At 23.1% G+C, this 23,384-nt stretch overlaps 7 protein-coding genes across 7 annotated transcripts; 4 read left to right on the top strand and 3 right to left on the bottom strand. All coding sequences in view use genetic code 6, as the record gives it.

Moving 5' to 3' along the window:
- The first annotated feature begins 231 nt into the window (after positions 1 to 231).
- TTHERM_00594150 (WD repeat protein, putative) lies at positions 232 to 7,266 on the top strand. The gene is made up of 15 exons (XM_001011675.2): positions 232 to 415; positions 542 to 850; positions 945 to 1,049; positions 1,131 to 1,541; positions 1,691 to 2,385; positions 3,049 to 3,158; positions 3,214 to 3,381; positions 3,435 to 3,625; positions 3,799 to 4,655; positions 4,943 to 5,267; positions 5,398 to 5,565; positions 5,626 to 5,796; positions 5,859 to 6,535; positions 6,604 to 6,905; positions 6,958 to 7,266. Exons 1-15 carry the CDS (start codon positions 347 to 349, stop codon positions 7,086 to 7,088), a joined length of 4,689 nt encoding a protein of 1,562 aa, XP_001011675.2. The 5' UTR covers positions 232 to 346; the 3' UTR covers positions 7,089 to 7,266.
- Positions 7,267 to 7,961: 695 nt separating this feature from the next.
- On the top strand, positions 7,962 to 9,447 carry TTHERM_00594160 (zinc finger, C3HC4 type (RING finger) protein; the record flags this gene model as incomplete). Its single annotated transcript, XM_001011676.3, has 5 exons — positions 7,962 to 8,339; positions 8,401 to 8,690; positions 8,749 to 8,832; positions 8,908 to 9,070; positions 9,133 to 9,447. The coding sequence occupies 5 exons, from the start codon at positions 7,962 to 7,964 to the stop codon at positions 9,445 to 9,447; spliced, it is 1,230 nt and encodes a 409-aa protein (XP_001011676.2).
- Positions 9,448 to 10,807: 1,360 nt separating this feature from the next.
- Positions 10,808 to 11,143, top strand: TTHERM_000594179 (hypothetical protein; the record flags this gene model as incomplete). Its single annotated transcript, XM_012796424.1, has 1 exon — positions 10,808 to 11,143. One exon carries the CDS (start codon positions 10,808 to 10,810, stop codon positions 11,141 to 11,143), a length of 336 nt encoding a protein of 111 aa, XP_012651878.1.
- An 832-nt stretch (positions 11,144 to 11,975) lies between these two features.
- Positions 11,976 to 13,772, top strand: TTHERM_00594180 (hypothetical protein; the record flags this gene model as incomplete). The annotated part of the gene is made up of 1 exon (XM_001011678.2): positions 11,976 to 13,772. The coding sequence occupies exon 1, from the start codon at positions 12,057 to 12,059 to the stop codon at positions 13,770 to 13,772; it is 1,716 nt and encodes a 571-aa protein (XP_001011678.1). The 5' UTR covers positions 11,976 to 12,056.
- A 1,548-nt stretch (positions 13,773 to 15,320) lies between these two features.
- TTHERM_00594210 (U1 small nuclear ribonucleoprotein 70 kDa protein) lies at positions 15,321 to 17,837 on the bottom strand (the record flags this gene model as incomplete). The annotated part of the gene is made up of 2 exons (XM_001011681.2): positions 15,321 to 16,075; positions 16,982 to 17,837. The coding sequence occupies 2 exons, from the start codon at positions 17,835 to 17,837 to the stop codon at positions 15,321 to 15,323; spliced, it is 1,611 nt and encodes a 536-aa protein (XP_001011681.2).
- A 1,422-nt stretch (positions 17,838 to 19,259) lies between these two features.
- TTHERM_00594220 (ribosome biogenesis regulatory protein (RRS1)) lies at positions 19,260 to 20,195 on the bottom strand (the record flags this gene model as incomplete). The annotated part of the gene is made up of 1 exon (XM_001011682.1): positions 19,260 to 20,195. The coding sequence occupies one exon, from the start codon at positions 20,193 to 20,195 to the stop codon at positions 19,260 to 19,262; it is 936 nt and encodes a 311-aa protein (XP_001011682.1).
- Positions 20,196 to 20,645: 450 nt separating this feature from the next.
- TTHERM_00594230 (fatty acid hydroxylase) lies at positions 20,646 to 22,728 on the bottom strand (the record flags this gene model as incomplete). Its single annotated transcript, XM_001011683.2, has 4 exons — positions 20,646 to 21,018; positions 21,521 to 21,996; positions 22,256 to 22,431; positions 22,536 to 22,728. The coding sequence occupies 4 exons, from the start codon at positions 22,726 to 22,728 to the stop codon at positions 20,646 to 20,648; spliced, it is 1,218 nt and encodes a 405-aa protein (XP_001011683.2).
- Positions 22,729 to 23,384: the final 656 nt, after the last annotated feature.

The following is a 23,384-nucleotide window of genomic DNA, read 5'->3' on the forward strand; positions in this document are numbered from 1 at the left end:
ATACTTTTATATTTGTTTTCTATTTTAACAAATTAAATGCTTTTATTTAAATTTTTTTTTCTTGATAATAGTAAGCTTTTTTAACATCTGACAATTAAATTAATATGAAGCGAATAAATTGAAATAGATTTTTTATAAATAAATTAACAAAGAAAGACAATTAACTTTTTTTATGTTTATGGTTTTTGATGATATTTTAGTTTAAATGTAGAATCCTTTTGTTATAATAAATTTTTTAGTAGATCTTAATTAATTATTTAAATTTACTCAATTATATCGATTATTATTTATCAAGGAGGCTTAAATCAACAAATTGATTGATTATTATTTATTTATTATCAATAAAATGAATTTCTTAAACAATTAACTGAACTCTACAAACGACAGAGTTTTTGAAATAAATGGGAGATTAGTTGTAAAATATTTATTTTGAATGCATTCAATTATTTAAATAAAATTTGGAAATCAATTATTTATTTATTTACTTGCTTAAGCTGTCTGTACGTACATTAATTATGATTTATATTTTTTAATTTTTAAGGTAAAAAAAACAATGTGGACCAAGGGAGGGACTGAATTTATGAATGGAGCTACATTTAGCATTGAATCTACTCACGGGTGCTATCAGCAAATTATAAACAGAAATATTTGTTTTGTGAATCAAAAAACATTAGCGTTTCTTAGTGGAAAGCACATTGTCATCTAAGATATTATTTCTCAAAAACAGTAAATAATTATGAAGAATCTCGATGACAGTGAGGTTTCATGCATGAATCATTACCAAAAGAATGAAAATTCAACAATAAAGATAGCTTTAGGGTTTAAGGCACAAGCAAAAAAGATGGCTTAAGTAATCTATCTGTCTTTATGTTTGTTTATTCTGCTAATTTATATAAAGTAGGAGTAACTCTCTATCTTAAGACATTTAAAATCATTATAAAAAGGCTAAGATTTACAAATCAAAGAAAAACATACAACAGAATTTCATTCATAATCACTTACCAGCTTAGACTGGAATTATAGATATTGGTTTCATCTTTCAAAGTAAGGTAAATAAAAAACTAATAACATTATTTTTATTACTGAACAAATATGCATGTGATAATTAATTATCAATTTACGTTTAAAAGGTTTTTATTACCCTTGCTGAAAACACTGAATAGAAGGAATCGTATGTAAATATTTGGAAATCGAAGGATGAATCATATGTTTGTAATTAAACAGTAGACTTTTGTCTAACAAAGGCAATTGCTTCACCTTTATCTTAAGATGAGTTTTTTATATTCAATAGCAAAAGAGTTTATTTATGGCACTATGATATTCAAAACGGGAAATTAAACTTTTAGAAACTCTAGTTAAATATAATTGGCTCTAAACAAGAATAGATTATTGACATTGCTTTTCTTCATGACACTCCTTATAATGGAATTATAACTAATTAAAACTATTTATATTTCTCCAAATCAAATAATTTGATACAATCTATTCAACTCTTAGCCAATTTCTAAAACTACTCATCCGAATGCAAATGCATCAGCTCTGTAAACAAACATAAATATTTCTTCAATTATTGTGAATCTCAGCTTTGTTAATTAATTTTAGAAATGATAATTTTTAAAAAATTCATCTTGAATTTTAGAATTATTTTGGTTTTGATTCAAAGCTAATTCAAATTCATAAATAAATAAAGGTAAAAAAAGGTTTTGCAATCGGATTTTAAGGGAATTTCAATGGAGTGCATTTATACAGATAGAGCTAGGCAGATGAAGAGTTAATATTCGAGAGGGAAATTTAAGTAGAGAAAATGGCATATGATATTTCAAAGCAAAAAATTTTAAGCACAACTTAAATAATGTGTGACAAAGACGAGACATATTTAATTTTAGGAATAATCTACAATAAAAGAGAGTCTAATATGCAGCAATTTAAGAAGTAAAAGGAGTTTGCACTGAATATAGGAGATACAGATCCGAGTAATTAAGGAGAATAATCTGCTTAAACATAAAAACAGAATATGCTTAGAATACAAGATTTAAAATAAAAATAGGCATAAGAATTGAAAAATTCGACATTGCTTAGAAGAATTGACTTCTTAATTTTTGATTTCTAATAACTAAAAGAGGAATTTAATTACAAATATTTTTAAAATTCATTCACTCCAGTTTTTAATTGTGGAGTCTTGAAAGGAGCTATAGTAGACATGTCAATTTGCCACTCGAAGAATATAATTGTCTTAATATCAGAAGATAAGTAGTTCTTAGTATTTGAATTCAATCAAAAATAAGGTTGTTACAAATGTTCTTTCATACAATCATTTTCAGACTAATTGTATTCAGTTTCTATACACCCATTATTTATTTAAGTAGCCATAGGTCTAAAAGAAGAGTAAAATTTTATTAATATTCATTTATTTCAATTTTTTGATTGATATGAATTACACTTAATAAAAATTAAAAATATAAAATATTTAAACATGATTTAACATATGATTTTAAATTGTTTAAAAAAATCAATGAAATGAATGATATTATTTTATATTTTTAAGTTAAAATTTAACTTCAATTTTATTAATCAACTTTAAATTAAATTTCTTAAACTTAATTTAAACCATCAAAATTATATTATCATCTATCTCGAAATAATGTTTAATGAATATTTTAGTTATTTAAGCTCTAAAAAAAATAAATTATTTATTCATCATCATTTTAAGCAAAAATAAATTTATTAATAACTAATTAATTGTTTAAAAGTATTATTAAGTTTTGAAAATAAACATATTGGATATTAATTGAGTTATAGGAACACTTTATTATTAATTATGTTAAGCAAAATAATTTTTAAAATAATTAATTAGCTTTTTTAATGGATTAAATAAAAACTATTTAGGTTTTAAGTTTATTATTTTGATATTAATAATTTAACTTTATTTAAAACATTTATTTGTTACTTAAGTTTAAGGATAAATACTTATAATTCAATCAAAATTGAAATTAGTTTTTAAATTTATTTAAAAATTTTAAGTAATTAAGTTTGATTAATAAAAATTAGATTAAAAGTGCTGTATTTGGTTAATTCTGAAATGAAGCAAATATACTCTGAACTAACTAAGCAATGCTTTGCTGTCAGATACAACTAGAGTGGAAATATACTTGCAGCTGGTATTTTTATTTTTAATTTTTAATTGAAATTAATCATTCAAATTTTAAATGACAGCAAATTATTAAAATATATGCATGTACAACCCTTATTCGTTTGAGATTTTGTATATCTTAAATAGCTTAAACTCAGGAGCTATAAATCAGCTGAAGTGGTTTAACTAAGATTAAATACTAGTTTCAAGCTGTGTTTTAGGTTCAGTTCAGTGTTGGAATTTATCAAGAAGTATGTGCATTATTCTTTAGTTTAAATTGTTTTTTAAGTTAACTATTTAAAAGAATAAAAAATGATTGATCACACGAGCAAAGCAGGAGTAAAATTTACTATGGTTGCTTATGATCCAGATTATGATTTAGTCATTAAATGCACAATTGATAATAAAGTTAAATTATTTTCTGATAAAGGTCAAACTCTTCTTTACGATATGGATATTTAGCCAATTACGTTTACATATGTTTAAATAGTCAAAGTAAATTAACATAACGTTTTATTCTTCTTTTGCTTTAAATTAATTAATTAATTCATTTAAATTAAATTAAAACAATAAATAAAATAGATTTAGCAAAATACTTTTATGTTATTAACTAAAAATAAATTGAATTTTGAAAATATTTTTATTTAGAAAGTTAAATTTTAATATAGGAAATGAGTATTGTTTTATTTGGGACAAACCTAGGAACTGTAAGAATGTATTTATGGCCGTTTGATATTAGCTTAAAGGCTCAAGAATTTTTAGAAATTCCTATTCACTAAGGAGAAGTTAGATGTCTCAATATTAGCAGAGATTTTTTGTATATGTGCAGTGGCAGCATAGATGGAGATATTTATTTTACTAAAATGAGAGAGTATTAAGATGGTTTAGAGGTTTCAACATTAAGAGAATACAAGAAGAATCTTCTCAAATCTCTAAATTAGCTTCATAATTCTACTATTTAAGGAAATTAGAATATGGCATTTTTCATCACATAAGAAACACACAGTCTATTTAACAGGCTATTTGATTTTAATAACGTTAAGAAGACAAGTGAAAGTTATTTGTATTTATTAAATGACCTAGCTTTATGGAATTTTTAAAGCTACAATGATATCAAAGACTCATTAAAGGAACTAAATTATTAGATAAATGATTTAATTACCATCATCGATGATAAAAAGGCTAATAAAACCATTAAAATTTAGAAAAAAGTTGAAGATAAATCACAAGAGTGCAAAGAAGCTGTTTAAGTTAAAAACTAAGAATTTACCCAGCTAAAAAACGAATTTAAAGAGAAATTAGTTGTAATCAAGAAATAACTCTCTGATCTTTAGAATAACTATAAGACAGATATTTAAAAAATTGAAGATGAGTATCATGATAAATTGATCTAAGAGTATGACCAGTTTTCTTATTTGAATGAAATAAAAAGTTAGTTGCTCTAACAAAATGAAGAATAAATCAATTCTGACAAAGAAAAGTACAGATCAGTCTTTGAAAAAAAATTGTTAAAATATAAAAAAAAGTAAATTTTTTATTTTCTTTAAATTAGTTTAATCCTTCGGTTTTCATAAGGTATATTTTATACCATAAAGTCTCTTTAAATTTTATCTGAAATTAATTTTATGTTTTGGTAGAACATAAAATAATTTTCAAATATATTTTTAAATTTTAATGCAGTTTATTTGATAAAGTAGACTTGAAGATTTATGTTATATATTTAATTATTTATTTATAATCTTTATTTATTTTTAAATTTTTAAGAAAATTAAGTAATAAAATTTAATATATAATTATTTTAACTTTGAATAGGTATTAAAAAGAAGAGCAAAATTATTCAACTGCCTTGACTCAGATTAGAATAAATTAAATTGAATTTGAAGAAATACAAAAACAGGAAGCTGAAGAGTTCTCAGAATATCTTGATCTTATAAAATAAAAGCTTCTGTAAGAGAAATAATACTAACTCAAAAGATCAGATGACTTGAGAACTTCTAACACAAAATTTTCTAAAGGAATAGAAGGTTTTTTAGAAAAATAACATAATGGAGAAAGGACTATTTTAGAACTTCAATATCAAATCACTTCTTAAAAACAAGCTATTCAAATTTCAAAATAAACATAATAATAACTCAAAGTAAGCTATTTATTCATATTGCATTTTACTTATTTACTCTCTCATTTGAATTGTTTAGATTTAATTATTTATTTTTTGAATTATTTACGAATTAGTTTAAAATGTTTATTCTTTGTTTATTCAATTATAGGGATAGCTTAAAGAAAAAGAAATTATTATAAATGGCCAGGAATAAGAAATTTAAGCTTTTAGATACAAAAATTAGCATCTATAAAATTATAAAGCTGTTTATGATTATAAATTACAAGTCTTGTAAGATGAATAGGATCCGTTGAATGAGCATCTTGCTGAGATTGAGGTGCATAAATATATTTATTTTTTTGTAATTGATGTTAAAATTAATTTTTAATTAATATAGAAAAAAACTAGAGACGTGTATAAGGATTTATTGTCTCAATCTAATGAGAAGTAATAGTTAGAGTAAGAGATTGAAAATAAGAATTAGCTTTTAAATGAAAAAAAAGTTTAAGATAAAAAGAAAAAGGAGTTAATGATGGAAATTAATTACAAAATAGACTCTTTTCAATTTGTAATTCAATTTATTTATTTATCTTTAAAAATAATTTTGATTTTTAATCAATAAATAATTAGGAAATTAATCAAATGCTCAAAAAATTAGATTTTGAAAATTGGTAGAAAAACCTGGAAAGTTTATATGAAAAATATTTTGGCGAGAGTAACAATGTGATAAATTATTTTACTTAGAAAAACAGCAAAATTGGTTGGAAAGACAAAAAACTCTAAGAGAAATATGAGAAGGAGAAAGTGTTGATGATCTAAGACTCAAACGAAATGAACTAGCAGAGGTAGGAAGAAGCCTTGTTAAAGGATGTTAATTAACTCAATAAAATCGTAAAGATAACAAATAACTAGCTCAACAACAAATCCAATTCTGATAACAACTTGCAAATCAGAATAAAAGACTAGCACGATTAAGCCCATGATTAAAATTTAATTTTGCTTAATGAATGTAATAAATTAGTTGAAGAAAAAACCAAACTAAAGGAAACTCTGCACAAAATGATAAAAGAATATGAGCAAATTTCAAAAGAAATTGATGAATCAACTGGTCAAAAATCAGAATAAAAGGAATTAGATGTTTATTAAATAATATCTTAGAAAGGCTTTAATTAAAATTTTCAAAAAAGACCTTTTTATTCTCCTATGCAGAGAGCTAATTAAACTTAAAACAGCCCATTTATAGCTAAGAGAGATGGCTCAGCTGATAATTTCAGAAACAAAACAACATATTCTCCTAGATAATTTAAGTATAATTGCAAATTTATCAATAAAATATTTGTTTTAAAATATAAAAATAAATTAATTTTATTTTTAGGTTTTCGTAAAAAGATAACCTAGACAAAATAAAAGATGATCTGGATGAAGATGAAGATTATGACAACCAGAAAGCTTTTTCTCCACTAAGAAAAATGAAGAGATTGCTTAAAGATATTGACTAATTTTCGAAGATTTCAAACTAAATATAAGAAAATAAGAGAGAGTAACATAATCATTCATCAATTAATAAGTCTCTATCTCCAAGCCCAGCGTTTAGGTCAGTTTAAAATTCATCAAAAGATTTGAATCCTCGGCCTCCAAGTGGTTAGATTTTAAATAATAAAATTTTAAAAAATCAATGTAAATTTTAAATTTAAAATGAAAAAATCTAAAAATAATTTTTTTATAAAAGCACCAAAAAACTAAAAATTGCAAGAAAATAGAGGTTCACCTAAATCAAAAAACTCTTCTTCTTCCTCTAGTGTCCGTATTATTCCAGCTCCTTCCCAGTATAAAACTAATTCTTAACAAGAACAACATTGATTGATTCCTCTTAAAAATAAATTAAATATTTTAAATTTTTTTTTTCAATTAAAATTTAAAATAAACACTCAAGTTAATAAAATTAAAATGTACATTTATTAAATTAATTTTTATTGTAAATAAAATGGTGTTTTGCATTTTTATATCTTAAGAATAAAATTAATTCATTTAATTATCTAAAAAAACTTAATCTATTAGATACAAATGATTCTATTAAATTATTCTTAAGAATATCTATGATTATTGATATTAAGGTAATTTTCATTTTTTAAATTAAGTAATGAAAAAATATGAAATGACTTGATTAATTTTATATATTTTTTTTCATATTTTAAAAGAATAATTTTTCTGAATAAAAAAATTTTTATCAGTAATTGTAAAGAAATAATTATTAATTAGGAGAAATAAAATCCTTTATGAGATAAGTAATTCTAAAAAATATTTAATTTTATTTACTATAAAATACTTAATATAATTTCAATTGGTAAATAATTAGGAATAAAATAATAATGTTAAAGAAATTATACACACAACTTTTATTCAAGAGAATCAAGCAATCGCTTTTCATTCGTTGTTAATTTATTTTTGAGATAAAATTTCAGAAATATTCTAATTAGTTTTTTTTAATTTTTGATAAAAAATATCTAATTTGAATGTTAAATTATTAAACAAATTTTTTTAGAAAGACATAATTTATTTAAGACAATCAATATATACATATAAATAGATAGATATGTGAATAGGCGATATCAAAAAAATCTTGTAAAATATTTAATTCAAAAACAATCAAATTAGTTAGTAAATTAGAAAAGAAAAATTAGATTTTGTAAAATCTAAAAAATTAATTAATTAATTTAGAATTTTTAGGTAGAAATGATGCAAGAAAAAAAATTTTAGTTGGAGATAGCGACAGTGAAATGCTGCAGCTCTTAAAATATATGCAATAAATAGCTAACTATATCTAATAATATGATTTAGTATGATGGTGAAAAAGGATAGTATTATGGAATCATTCAGTGCTAATAGTGTAAGCAGAATAATTGCTTCTTTTGGTGCGAATGTGGACATCACATCATCAGCAAAGAACACTTTTATGATGGATATTAGCATGAGTGCACAAATATGAATTGCAGAAAGAAATTTTCTATCGTGAAGTGTCCTGAATGCTGGAATTATAATTATTTTGAGTATTAAGGCTATGAAATGGGTAAAGTTACAAAGTGTTTACAATGCAATTTCTCATTTTAATAGGTATTATTTATTATATTAATTCTCACAAAAAAACTTTGATAAAATAATTTTTTTGTTTAAGGTTGCTTGCCATAGCTGTTTTGAAGACTCCTACTTTGACGGAAATTATAAATAGTGCATCCCTTTCAAATGCTCAAACAAATCTTGCATAAAAAAAGATCAAATAAGCTAACATATAAATTGTCCATCTTGCAAATTTCCTAATTTGTTTAATTGTGTTAAACCTCTATAAAATGTTCTTTGTAAAGGACCAAATTGCTCTAAAAATTTTTTATATTTAATTTGCACTAAATGCAGTGATCCTATAGTCAAAGAATTGAAAGAGGGAGAAAATAAACTAGAATATGGAAAGTAAGTAATTAATTTCATAATATTAAATATTTTATTCTAATTTTAATTATTTAAATAGAAATTTAGAGTGCAAAAAGTGCAAATAATATATATGCTATTTTAACTGTATGGCTTGTGGTCGCTTTTCTTTAAAGAGCTCTGAGTAATTAATTAATTCATTCATTCATTTATTCATTTTGTTTGTTTGTGAGTGTTATTTATTTTTGAATTTTATTAGCAAATTCGGAGATTATGGAAGGCTAGTATGCAGTTATTAAGACTGCAAAAAAAAGTAAATTCTGCTAAAATGCGAGAAAAAAGAATGCAAAGCAAGTTTAAATCATATTTTAGATTCATTTAATGATAATGTCTTCGACCGCGACTGTGATGGCTGTAAAAAGGTATAAAGAATTTATTTATTTATTTCTTTTTATAGAAGTAACTTTGAATATAATTAAAATAGAAAGGTTTTTTCATGACTTGTCCTTATTGCTCTAGCGGATATTCACTAATAGCAACTGATTTAACAAATTCAAAATATATAGAGTGTTAGAAATGTAATGCCAAAGTTGAGCATAATATTAAGCACAGCATATAAACTACTACAGTTGAATGTAAAATTTGTTTAGAAAAATAAGCTACTTATTTAGTTGATGCATGTAACCATTTGTTTGGTTGTGAAGAATGTGCTCAAACTCTTAAAAATTAGTCCCACAGTGGAAATGTTAAATGTCCAATTTGTAGAAAACAAGGTCCATTAAGAAAGGTTTTCATATGAAAAAAATAATAATAATTTGATTCTTTAAAAAAGTTAATGAAAAATGTAAAAAAATAAAATTAATAACTTTTTAAATACTCTCAATATCAATGTTTTAATTTTTATTTCTTATATATATAAACAAGTACAGTATTCTTATAGCTAGCTAGATTTTTATGTCTATTTTTCAATAATGTAAAATAAATATATCAATCACTTCATAAATAAGAATAAAACTTATTCAAAAAATATTTTATTATATAAATATATTCAATGACTCCTTTTTATTAAAAAGTTATCTTTTATTTAAATTTATTTGGAATTTCTTACTAGAAAAATTAAATTTTTAAGATTTTAAATCAATTTTATTTATTATTTTTAGTTAGTTTTTAATTAGTAAATTTGTGATATTTTTAATTGTATATTTAATATCCTTTCAGCTTTTTATTGCTCTAAGAACTAACTATAAATAAATAAATAACTCAACAAAACCATTTATATAATATTTTAAGAAGCTCAAGCAATTTCAATTAAAATTTTATATTATTTATTTATTATTTAAAAATAAATTTGTAAATATTAAAAGGAATTGAAAAAATACTCATATTTATTTTTTGAAATTTGTTATTGATAAATATCAAATAGCATAAATAAAATCAATCATTTATATTAAAGAAATAATGCTAAATTTAAAATAATTAAACTGAATGCTTAAAAAACCTTTAAATAAATAATCGCTATTGAAGAATTATTTATTCAATGGTTTATACCAAATAAAATCTACAAAAATAAATTAAACGAATATTTCTACTTTTAAAAATAACTAAAAAATATGATTAAAATATTTTGATAAAATACTTAATTAACAACTTAGCCTTTTGTTTTTTGGAAATAAGTAAACTAAATTAAACTAAACTGATTAGAGATAAATATATAAACATTTATAAACAATAATATCTTGATGAATTGTATTCATTAAGTGACAATTATATCTGATTGAGAGTGGATAGCTGTTATTTATAGTTAGTTGGTTACTTCTAAATTGTTTATTTAATTTAATTAAACATCTTCAGCTGTGTTTGATTTAATACCACATACAGCTATGGCATTGTTATGAAGTTGAGCTAAATGGAGGTAGAAAGACTGTCCTTGTTATAGGGCGAAATTTAACTTACCTTTAACTTCGGATACACGAACCTTTTGCTAAATATCAAAGATTTATACTGAAATATCTGATTCCTTGGTAATTTAGTAAATAACAAATTAATGGTCATTTTTCTTTTCGATTCTAACTTTGACAGAGTTTTCAGCGAATTAAATAGATTCAATTTTTTCTCCAGAATAATCTGATTCGCTGAAACGAGATTTGCAAAGTAAATGAATGACATATCTCTTTTCTAATGTTTCGCTGTCTTTCATTTAGAAGAGGAAAACAACTGATTCTTAAAATTCTAAAATTGAAATTAAATGGCTTTCAAAAGGCACCCACAAGTTGGCTAAATCGTGCATATTTCTGAGATCAAAGAGCTTAATTTTAGAGTAGCTATCACCTAATAAGCAGTATGATGTGTTTTCATTGACAGTGACATCCTTGAAAGCTTATTAAATTGCTAAATTGTTAGAATTTTAATATTCAGGATAAAGATCTCCATCTTTTTTAAGAATATTATCAATATGGAAACTGTAAATGTCTCCGTATTTATCTGTTACAAAATGAGTGTTAATCTAGCTTGAGTAGAAAGAATGAGTAATCTTCTTAGGCAATATAGAGCTGTTTACTAACTTCAAATTATCACCTTCTAAAACCCAGAATTTAATGACTTTGTCAAAAGAACCTGTATAGAAATATTGAGTTCCTTCATAGCTAAATGATCCATAAGTGGAGATCTTATCGCTATGTACATTTTTCTAGAGGACAAACTTACTAATTTTGTTATCTTCTTCCTCACAAACTATCAAAACAGAAGTATTTTAAAAAGCTACAATGCTATGTCTCTAAGCCATTATTCAATCTAATCTTACTAAAACTTTCTTTTCAATCTTAAAATAATACAGTCTATCTATCTATATTGATAAATTTATTTATGATCTAAAACAAACCAAAGATTCTTTATCTTATTTTTAGATTGCTAGTAGATGCTTTATATTATAGCTCTTAAACATTCATAACATTTAAAATAAATATTTTCTGCCAAAATGGATAATAAATTACTGCGTAATTGCTATCGACTGCTCATATAAAAATTAAGCCTTACTAAAAATTTTTACATATTTTATATTTGACATAATTATTTTATTTTTTTAAATTAAACTAAATAATTTCAAATAAGAAAGAAACAAATAAATATATTAGTAAGTAAAGAAAGTAATTAAAAATATTATATTTGAATCTAATCAGAACCAAAACTTGGTACAAAATATTTAAAATGTTAAATTTTATTTGAAAAAAATGATATTAACTTAAAAAAAAATAAATACTTAATTTAAATAATGGGGAAAATAAAATACTTTTATTTTTGATTATAAAAACTTTTTTTGCTCTTTTTGATAAATAATAATTGAGAAAAAATTTAAATAATTAAAAAAAATAAAGAAAAGCAAATATCTAAAGTAAATAAAGGAATAAAGGAATGAGTAATAATAACAATTATAATTATAATTAAGGTAGGCAACCAAATTTCTAATAACTTCCAAATGGTATTTAGTAAAATTAATATAACTTTAATTAACCAAATAATTAAATGTTCAATCAACATAACCATTTCAACTTTAATCAGATTTAATAGCAATAATAACAATTTTATAGATAGGTTAACTATCTGTAAGAATCCTAATAAAGTGATATTTAATCCTAAATTCTATAAAATAATAACTAAAATACCAATTTCTAAACTCGCGAAATTGTAAACACAAACAATATAAACGCTGAATAACAAATTAATAATCAAAATCAAATCTATAGTTAAAATCGTTTCAACTATAACAACAGCAACAACAATGATAGTAATAATTAACGCAACAATTATAACTATAATGATCACAGTAATAACAATAATAATTATAGTAACAGAAATAATGATGGTAATAATTAATAACTGTATCATTAATTTAGAAATATGAATGAGTTTTAACAGATAAAAGAACTTCCTGATTGGAAGGATGAATACCAAAATATATCTTATATCGAAGATATATGCATTTCTATACCTACTTTTGTTGACTCTAAGAAAATATAATAATTAGATTCAGTTTTAAGCGAAATTAATAAAGAAATTTAGTAATTTTTGGAAAATAAATAAGACAGAAAATAAATAATTAGTTAGATAAAAGAAAAGTTTATAACAAGCAGTAAAATTGAATTTAATTCTAGGAATAACATATAATCTAATTAGAGTTTATCATTCAATGATGAAGAAACTGATATAATGAGTACAGACTTTACAAATTACGCTGATTTTGAAAATAAACAAGAAAGCATTCTTCGCTCTTATGTAACCTCTACAACAGAATAAATATAAAATGACGATAATTAGAATTATAAGAGCCAACTAATTGATTTTATTGTAAATATGTTTGAGTAAAATAAATTCTAAAAGAGCTTTTTTTCAGAGGAATTTAAAAATGAATTAAATAATAATATATAAAAGTAAAAAATTAACTATTTGATTGACGATTCAGATTTCGAGTAATCAACGATTGATAAGATAAAGTCAATAAAGGAAATCAAATAGTTTGGATACGACTTATGCAACTAAGAAGAGAATCAAATAATATATAAGGAATAAAATTTCAAAGCAGTCAGTTTTAATTTCAGAAAGGAAAAACTATTAAAAACCACTATGTATTGTATATTAAAAAATTTTATATGCTCTGGAAGTCAAGCTAAATCAAAAAAATATTTAATTAAACAACTGATGCACATCGATTCAAAAAATAAGCAACTTGAAGTTGACTACATCATCTTAAGATAAATATATTTGAGATTTTTTGACTTAGTTGTGAATTACTTTGATGATAACAATAAAATGGCTATAGAATTTTTGGATAATCTTTTTAAATATGAATTTATATCATCTCTTCTTTTAGATCATTATAAAAGATTGATTAGATTTCTTAGTAAAAAAAAGCTAAAAGAAAATCCTAAAGAAATACTTGATTAGTTTGTGGAATCATACTATCTAGATTTGTTTATAATAAACTCAGGTTCTTTAAAATACCGCAAAAAATATTCAAAAAGTAAAAAACCTTATTTCTTGTGCTTTTACACATAATCAAATATTTAATAAAATGAATTAGATTAAATTTCTATTGTTTAAGATATCAAAAAGTTTTAGATTTAATAATGAATAACAAAATTTTAAAATAATTAATTTAATTAAGCAAATTTATTGAATTATTTATTTTTATTTACAAATTTATTCATTTTTTTAAACCTGTCAGTTGTAATTTTCTATAAATTTGTATTTATTTAATATTATAAAACTTTTCAAATTATTTAATAAAATAAATCTCTCATAGGTTATTTATTTATTTATTGATTTATAAAAAAAAAAATCTTTTTCTTATCAATAAAAAATGTTTTCAATCTTTTATGATTAAAAAGTATCTTTAAAAATATGTTGATTCTTGATTTTAGGATTAAAAAAACAAAAAATATGGACCACCAAATAACAATAAATAAATAAATAAATAAAGTAAGGTATTTATAAAATAAGAATACTTTAGCAAATAAAAAACAAGAACTAACTATTTGTTGGTAAATTTTATTTAAATTAATTAAATTTATATACTTTTTTATTATTATTTATTTACAAAATTTAAAATAATTTATTTTTTGTTTAGACATATTAATAAATTAAAATAAATAAATAAATTATGGATTTTTATATGTAAATAATAAATTGCGCTAATAAAAATTAAATCAACATCTGATACAGGAATTATTAGTTTTTTAGCAATTATTAGTTTTTTAGTTTCCTCTAGCAAAATCTAGATAAAATATAAATTTATTTTAAATATTTAAAAATAAACTAACATTTATTATCTTTTAGCAAATTTATTTAATTTTTAATCTGCTTTTTATAATAGATTATAGCTTAAACAAATTCTACAAATACAAAAAAATATTAACTTTCAAATAAAATATAGATATAGCACTTATATTTTATTTTTTATTTAATAAAATTATTTTTTTAGTAGCCCTAAGTATTTAAATAAGTAAGTAAGCAACTAAGGGAACAAATAAGTTAATTTATATTATGATTATTATATTACTAACAGCCATTAATATTATAAATATTAAATGCTGGTATTTTTCTATGTTTACTTTAACTAAAAAATAGAAATATTCTATGATTGTTAAATAGTTCAAAATAAATAAATTAGCTACAAAAAAAAGTTGCATAAAAACTTTTAAAATAGGTAGATAAGTAAGTAAGTATTTTATGAATAATATTTCCAAAACAATTAAAATTTAAATTTGTATTTTAGTTTTAAAATTTAAAATAAGTTTTTAAATTTATAGATTCATTAATTTAAAAAATAAATTTTATTATTCATATATCAATTCCATTCTTCAATATAAATTATTCATTTTTATTTGAAGATTGCAGATTTACTGTTAATTAATATGGCTTGTTTCAAATTAATTATGAAATAATAAATAAAAAAAAATGCATTTTGAGTAAACATGCATTGCCAAATTTTGTACAATTAAAAATTTACAGAGTTATTTATTTGATGTAAACATGCTAAAAAAACGAAAATAAGTAAGTAACCTTATGCTATACATGTAGTATTAAAGAATATATATCGATCGATCAGATTTTTTGTTAGTTATATTAGTTAAATTTTTTACTATGTTTTGGTTATTTTTATAAATAAAATAGCTTAACTCAATTATCCTTTTTAGATTTTTTTTCTTTTTTGCTTCCTTTCTCCTCTTTTTTATCATCTTTTTTTTCCTTTTTCTTCTTCTTCTTTCTATCACGATCATTATCCCATTCTCCTTCTTCAGCACCTCTTATTTCTCCCTCTTCTTCATTAATTTAAACTCCGTCACGATTATGATTTGCTCTCTTACTATCCTTTTTGGATTTTTTTTCCTTTCTTTCTAATCTTTCCTCGTTTGTTGGGAAGATGTTGCTATTATTATCATCGTAATTTCTACTGTTTCTATTATCATTGAGAGGAGAGCGAGATCTACTCTTTCTGGATTTCTTAGAGTTTTTCAATGAACCATTATTTTATTTATCTCTAGAGTTATCTCTGCTTCTAGATCTTCTGTTTGGAGATCTGCTTGGCTTTCTCAAAGGAGCATCATGAGAATTCCTGTCATTTTTATCAGGAGATCTGCTTTTATTTCTCAAGGGTTTAGCAGAAGGTGATCTGCTCCTTTTATTGTTACTTCTGCTTCTGCTTCTAGAATTGCTATATTTTCTCTGCTTTTCTCTAGAGTAGCTTCTGCGAGAAGGACTTCTTCTTCTCGATGGAGAACGGCTTTTACGGGAATAGCTTCTTCTTGAATTGCTACGACGAGAATGATAAGATGTACTTCTAGCTCTTTTTTTCTTTTTATCAGCATCACTGTCGTCACTCAAGTAGCCGTTTTCTTCACTCACAGATCTAGCTCTAGATTTTCTAGAATCACCTATTTAAGTTAAAAAAATGTATGATGGGATTGATCTCTCTCTTCTCATTTATATTGATTTTTACAAAATATTTTATTATCTTAATTATTTATTCATCTCTGAATAGCCATATAATATCACCATAAATCTCAAATCAATTCATATAATCAATTAATTGATTTCATTTATTCATTCATTCATTTCAGCTTTCATTGTTTGCTTCAATCAATGTTTGTTCAAAGAATCTTAGAAATTTGTTTGAAATTCTTTAAGGGCTATAAATAAAATGGTGTGCAAAAGTAGTAATAAAGTAAGTAGTAGCTTATTAGTGGAATCGACTCTCTTTTTAGGTTTTTGAATTGTTTTATTAAAGAAAAATGTATGATTGATTATACTGCTTGTTTGCTTGCTTACTTACTTGCTAGCTTGCTTGGTTGCTTGTTTGTAAATATGCATGCATCCCTCAAGTAATTTTTTCAAATTAGTCAGAAATGGAAAGGAATATCTTTTGGAAGTCTGCATGCACCAAACAAACAAACAAGCAAATAAACTATTTAAAATCCTTGTTTGAAAATCAATTAACTAACTATTTAACAAACAAACAAAGTAACAAACTAACTACCTTTTGTTTGCTGGCAACTATTTATTATATTTCGCTTATAAACAAACCTATTATAATCTTTATTTACTTTGCTATTTCTTACCTTATTCGCTTTGGTTAAAACATTGCTGAAATCAATCGCTACAAAGGCGGATAATTTAATTTATGACATGACATGATTGTGCAAAATTAATGAATGATAGAAGATCACCAAAAATAAAAAATCGTTTACCATTGTTATTGTTGTTAATTTTAATAAATTAATGAAAAAATCAACTAAAATTAAAAATTGTTAGAGTTAAATAATAACAAGCATCATCATTACCTAATCCTCCGCCAAATCTTCTTGGTCTAAAACTTAAAATTGTACGGCCTCTTTCGATATCGACTCCAATTCTTCTGCCATCAATTTTCTTTTCGTGAGCATTTTTATAGGCTGAAATAAAATCATTTTTCCTTTCGAATTCAATGAAGCCATAACCTCTATGCTTTTGATTTTAATTTCTAATGATGCGACAAGACTTGATTGGTCCATACACCTTGAAGTGTTCTTTCAATTTAGATTCATTTACATTGTAAGAAATATTAAATATCAATAATGTTTTATAAGGATCAGAAGTTTATTTTTAGTCATCAAATGGATTCCAGCTCTACATTTCGTCTCTAATTTTCTATTTTAACTTTTCCTTTTTTTCCTTCTTTTCTCTAATCATTTTCTCTTCAGGAGTCTCAAACTTTTCAAGAGGGACAGGTGGGCCTCTCTCGAATTTCTAAAGAATGTAATCCCACATTCCATGAGATGTGGTTGCATCGTAGCTTCTGCATTTTGGTTTATTCTTTGATTTGATAAACCCAACGTTTCTTTCTTTGAAATAATTTTAAATTTCCTAAGGGAAGAACTATTTCATTGGTCTCATGTAAGGCATAGGGACCATGCCTCCGCCTCCCATTGGAGGTTATCCCATCATATATGGAGGGGCAGACATTCCAGGGGGCATCATTCCAGGAGGAGGACCAGGCATAGGAGGTGGATGCATACCAGGTGGAAGCATCATATTATGGGGAGGCATTCCGCCAGGAGGAATACCACCCATCTAAGGAGGGCCCATTAAACCAGGTGGTGGAGGTGGCATACCTCCCTGCATAGGAGGATGCATAATTGGAGGTTATTAGCTAGACATGCCTATATTTAATTAATTAATTTTTACTCTTTGATAATTTTTAGTAAAGATAAAAAAAATACAAACAAACAAACTTTTTAATTTATAAAAATTTTATCTAATCAATTAGAGTAAAATTTGTTAGCTTGTTTTATTATATTTTCTTTTAAGTCAAGTTATCAATCATTAATATAAATAAATACATATATACATACATACAGATCCTATCCATATAATTAATATATTTCTAATTATCCTTATTAATCAGGAAACTTATTCATTCATTTATTTATGTATGTCTTTGTTATTTAGCACATATAATCATGTTATTTTAGTAAAAATATTTCCTTAGACAATAAATGTATTTAATCTTAATTAGAAGCAATACACACATACATAAATTCAATTTTATTAATTGGTTTTTTTTATTTAAATTTTTCTTTTTCCTTGAATTTTAGCTTTATTTCTTAAAGTTAATAGATGAAGATCTATTTATTTATCTATCTATCTGTCTGTCTTAACTATTTACTTATTTATCTTTATTTAAGATCTATCTTTAATAACCTGCTTTCTATTTATTTGATTGTTTAATTTGATTAAATAGGATTTATAAATATATCTAATTAGGATACAGATGAATTTAAATAAATTTTATTATTTTAATTTTAAATTAGTTTAACTCACTAATTTATTTTTTTTTTTTGAATTTAAAATTTTCTAAATTAATTTTCTAATTATTTAAAATGTTTTCTAAAAAACAGCATTTATTTGTAAATTATTTATAATTAGTTTCCACGATAACTACTTAATCAAAACTGTAAATTAACTCTCAAAAAATAAAAACTTTTTTTAAATGAAAATACAATTCCCTAAAAAATATTTTTAAGGATTAAACAACAATAAAATTTAAGCAATGCAAAATTATATAATTTTATTTAATTTAATAAATATTTCTTAACCATTAAAATTATAAATTAACTCTTAAAATGTAAGTAAGTAAGTTTTTAAATTCTAATTATTATTCATAAATAACCCATTTTTATTTATTTTTGATTCTAAAAATCAATCAACTAGCAAGTCAAATTAAAATATTCTTTAAGTAAATCATAATAATATTTTTTTAATGTTATGCAAATTTCAAGATTATTAAACCTATTTTTTTATAAAATTGAAATATATTTGTAGATATCATTTTTTAAATGCAAATACCTACTCTACTTACTTAGTTACTTTTGCTGCTGCTATAAGTTCTATGTCATAGAATGAATTTAATATTTTGGAAAATGCAAATTAATAAATTAATTATTTAACAAATATTAAGATAGATTGAATAATATAGTAAATTAATTGGATGCATAGTAGCTTTTAATACTTAGAGAAAGTTAAACAAAATATATATATATACATTAATTACTACAAAGAAATGTTGAAAAATATATTAAATCAGTTCTTCTTAAGCTTCTTTGAGCCTTCTCCCTTTTATATGAAGTCAAGGATGTCAAGATCTCTTCTCTTTTCTTCCTTTCTATCATTAAATTCTACATTTTATCTTCTGACTTTAGGTTTCATCTTAACCTCATCTTTATGGGCCTTTTTATCATATGTACCCATAGATCTAGTTGAATTTTGAGCTACCTATAATTACTTTTAGAGGAGCTTCTTATCACCTTTCAGTCTCTTCTTTGAAGCTGCTTTCTTATCTTCTTTATCTGAACTTTTCATTACTTTATTTACATCATAGCCCTTAGATTCAAGTTTATTTCTAATTTCATTCATTTTTTGCTTTTCTTTTGCCAATCTTTTCTCAAGAGATTTTCTCAAGAAAGGATCTTCATAAGGATCAGTACCGGCCTTATGTTCAATAACAGGTGTGAATTTATCTTCATTCTTTTTAACGCTGTAAGCACCCCATCTTGGTACATAATCTTAAACGTTTTCATCATAAACCATTCTGCCTCTTTTCTTCTTTTCAATACCCTTTTCCTTTGCGAATTTTTACCATCTTGTTAATGGCTTTTCTTTAGGAATAGGTTTTTATCTTGGAAAAACAGAAACTTTGTTAGGCAACTTCAATTCGTAAGCGCCTTTGGAGAAATCGTGAATCTATAATTCTTCATCCTTAGCATCTCTCTCAGCGTTTTAGAGAGTCTTCATGGAAAGCATCTTATTGAAAATTCTGGAGATGTTCAATCTGGTTCTTTCCAAGAGAGTTTATTCGCTAATAGTGCCATCGCTATTCTTGGGAATCTCATTAGAGTCAAAAATGGTTAAGATGCCAAGATCACTAGAAACGTTAGAAGAGATGTTTTATCCTAACTTCTTTTCATCAAATGTGGATGTCTTGTTAACCTCTATTTCGCTATTATTTACCTCTCCCATATTTCTTATATTTTTTATTTTAATTTGTTAATTTTTGCTTTTAAATTTGGTTTTTAATAATTTTAGATAATAATATTAATCAAATTACAAACAAATACCTTTGTTGTATTAAGACAAATAAATCATTCAGTTCCTACTTTTGAATCTACTCGTTATTTTTTCACACTTTTCTTTCATTTATTTTTAATTGAACCACTATATCATTTATAGCAATCTCTATCTATTTATCTAATAATTAATTATCAAACACAATATCCAAGTAGAATTTTTGATTCTTTTCTCTGCACTCAAAAAAAAATTATTATTGTGCAAAAGTAGCAGCAAATTTTTTTTTTTAATGAAAAATGAATTTTAATTAAAAAGTATTTAAAATTTTTATTACAAAATAATTTCTATAAAAGAATACAAAATTAAATTAATTTTTTTTCTAATATTTAAATATTGTTCAAATCAACTATCACTGTCGTAATCAGTGCTCTTTTCTTTACCAGTTATAAACCCAAATATATCTTTTGTCTTTTCTTCTTCATCAAGATCATTAAGCTAAAAGAATTTATCCCAAAAATGATTGGTGACTTAATAGCCATATTCCCTATCTTTAAAGTGATGCTTAGCGTGTTTATTCCTTAAATATTAAGAATAACTAAGAGTTAATTTCTTTTTATTATGGAGAGCATAGTGAACTACCTCATAATAAAGATATCCTAAACAAATACCACTTAGAATTAAATATAAAGTATTTCCATATATTAACAAACCTAGTGAATATCTTATCAAAAATGCTACAAAAATGCTGAAGAATGGCTAAATTGTTGTTCTGGCTCTATATAAATAAAATAAATTAATATTTAACAAATAATTTTGAATAAATATTAAATATTTTTATTTTATGAATTTTAATTTCATTTTATCATAAAATATTCCAATATCAAATTTTAAAAATCAGATTTAAAAATTATTTAAAAGCAAATATTAATTTTTGAATATTAAAGTTAAATTTTAGAAAATATAATTTTTATTTTAATGCTTTTAAATAAATTTTAACATATCTAAAAAATCAATTAATTTTATTTAAAGCTTGATTTTTGATAAGATATTTGAAATATTTAAATAATTAAATATAAAATTTATTAAAAATTGTGTTTATAGAAATAAAATAATCAATTTATTTTTTTAAATATTGCATTTGATTTAAATTAGATGCAGAAAATCTCAAAATAATTTCATTAAGTAAATCAATCTTCCAAGTAAATTTAAAGAAGAAAGGCTAAGATTATTTATACTCAAACCTGAAATAAATTAAAAGAAATAAATAAATAAATTACTCATCTAATGGAAAGACATAGTGAATTCCAAAAATTAAGAAATGGAATGTTTTTCCTAGGACATAAGGCTGCAAAATGATTCTTAGAAAAACATATTCCATAATCCAGAAAATGATAATTCCACAAAATAAGAAACCAAAAAGAAAAAGCAAGGGTCTGTTATCAGCTTTATAATGCCTGTCAAACATTCCCCTAGAATAGTTATAATCTAAATTGAGACCACAATAGAACATGTAAATGAATATCATGGTATACAAAAGAACTACTATTCCTATATTATTATTCAACAGAGAGTCAATTGAGTCATTATCAAAAAGTTTTGTTCCAACTACTCTCTTGCAAGGGTTTTTTAACAAATCTTCATACGTCTTTTTATCTTTTATTGCTCTAATTTGACTAACCAAACCCTTATTTAAATTCAAAGTCACATTTTTATATTCCAATTTATAGTCGTGTGTGAGGTGAGGATATTATTTCTTTTAATTTTAAAGTATTTTTTATTAACATATTGTCTTTAAATATATTTTAATTATAAATTAAAAAATTTCATTTTAATTTATCTATTTATTGTTTACTAGCTTTGAGTTGTTTTTTAAACTTAATTGCTTGTTCAAATTATTTTACCTATGATATAGGTTTAATAATAATTTGAATTTAAACAACTTACTTTTTTTGAAATGGTAAAATTAAACTAAATCATATGTATTAAACAAAGTGTATTTAACTAATTAATACCTTTATCTTTCCTTATTTAAGCTGTTCTCTTTCCTCCTCTTGCTCATCTCCAATTACACCGTAAATGTACTTTTGCATAAGATTTTATGCATATTAAGAATGTTTATGTCTTGAGGAGTTAAAAAATATGTCAGATATATCAAGTCCCTAGTAATCTTCGATAGCATCTTGGCCACCTTTTTTATTTATATTTGATTTATAATTTTAAAATATTGTCTAATTTATTTCTTTTATCTGCATTCTAATATTAATATATTATAATGATGAATTTATTTCTTACCTGGATGCTCATGCTGAAATTATGATAAATCGTATACTTTATTTTGAAAAATTACGAGCATTTTGTCATTTTCTTCTGCAAATTCTTCAACCTTTTGAGGATTTAGGAACCTTTTTAATTTTCTATTTTAAATCAATCCATTGCTGCTTTCGTTGCTTGTGCTTTTTTCTAAAGGCTTGATTTTGTTTGACATTTATTTATATTTAAATTCTAATAGAACTAATATTATTTTTAAGATCTACTCTTTCTTTTCGCCAAAACTTATTTTAATTTAATAAATTTCAAATTATTACTCAAAAACTGAAAGAAATTAAAAAAGATAAATAAATATATAGATAAATAGCAAACAAATGTTATCTAAACATCTCACTAATATTCATTTGAATTCTTTATTTCTTGTAAACAAAAAAAAACCAAATAACAGATTTGTTTTCTGGCACAATTTGATAGAAAAATTCAAACAATAATTTTAACAATATTCAATAATTGCATTTTATAATAACAAAAAAAACAGAATATTCTAAATATTAAGATAATTAATCTTAATTTAAATCCTTTTATTTATCACTTCGATTGACATATGAGTTTCTCTTATTTCTGTATTTTTTTTTTTGAAATGTTAAAAAATCATTTTTGATCAAGACATTTTTGTAATTGATAGAATCTGAGATTGAAAATAAGTGTTTATTTTTAATAATCATAAATAAAAACAAAAAAAGCATATTTAAATATGTTTTATTTTTCTAATTTTTTGCTTTTGAAAGTGACATTTTATATTAATGAGTATTTTAAAGCTTTCTAAAGCATCCTTCTGACTTGCTAAATCATTAAATATTTAATATAAATTTA

The sequence above is a fragment of the Tetrahymena thermophila genome (genome assembly GCF_000189635.1).
Source record: "Tetrahymena thermophila SB210 genomic scaffold scf_8254731, whole genome shotgun sequence".
In the NCBI taxonomy this organism is placed as follows: Eukaryota; Ciliophora; class Oligohymenophorea; order Hymenostomatida; family Tetrahymenidae; genus Tetrahymena; species Tetrahymena thermophila.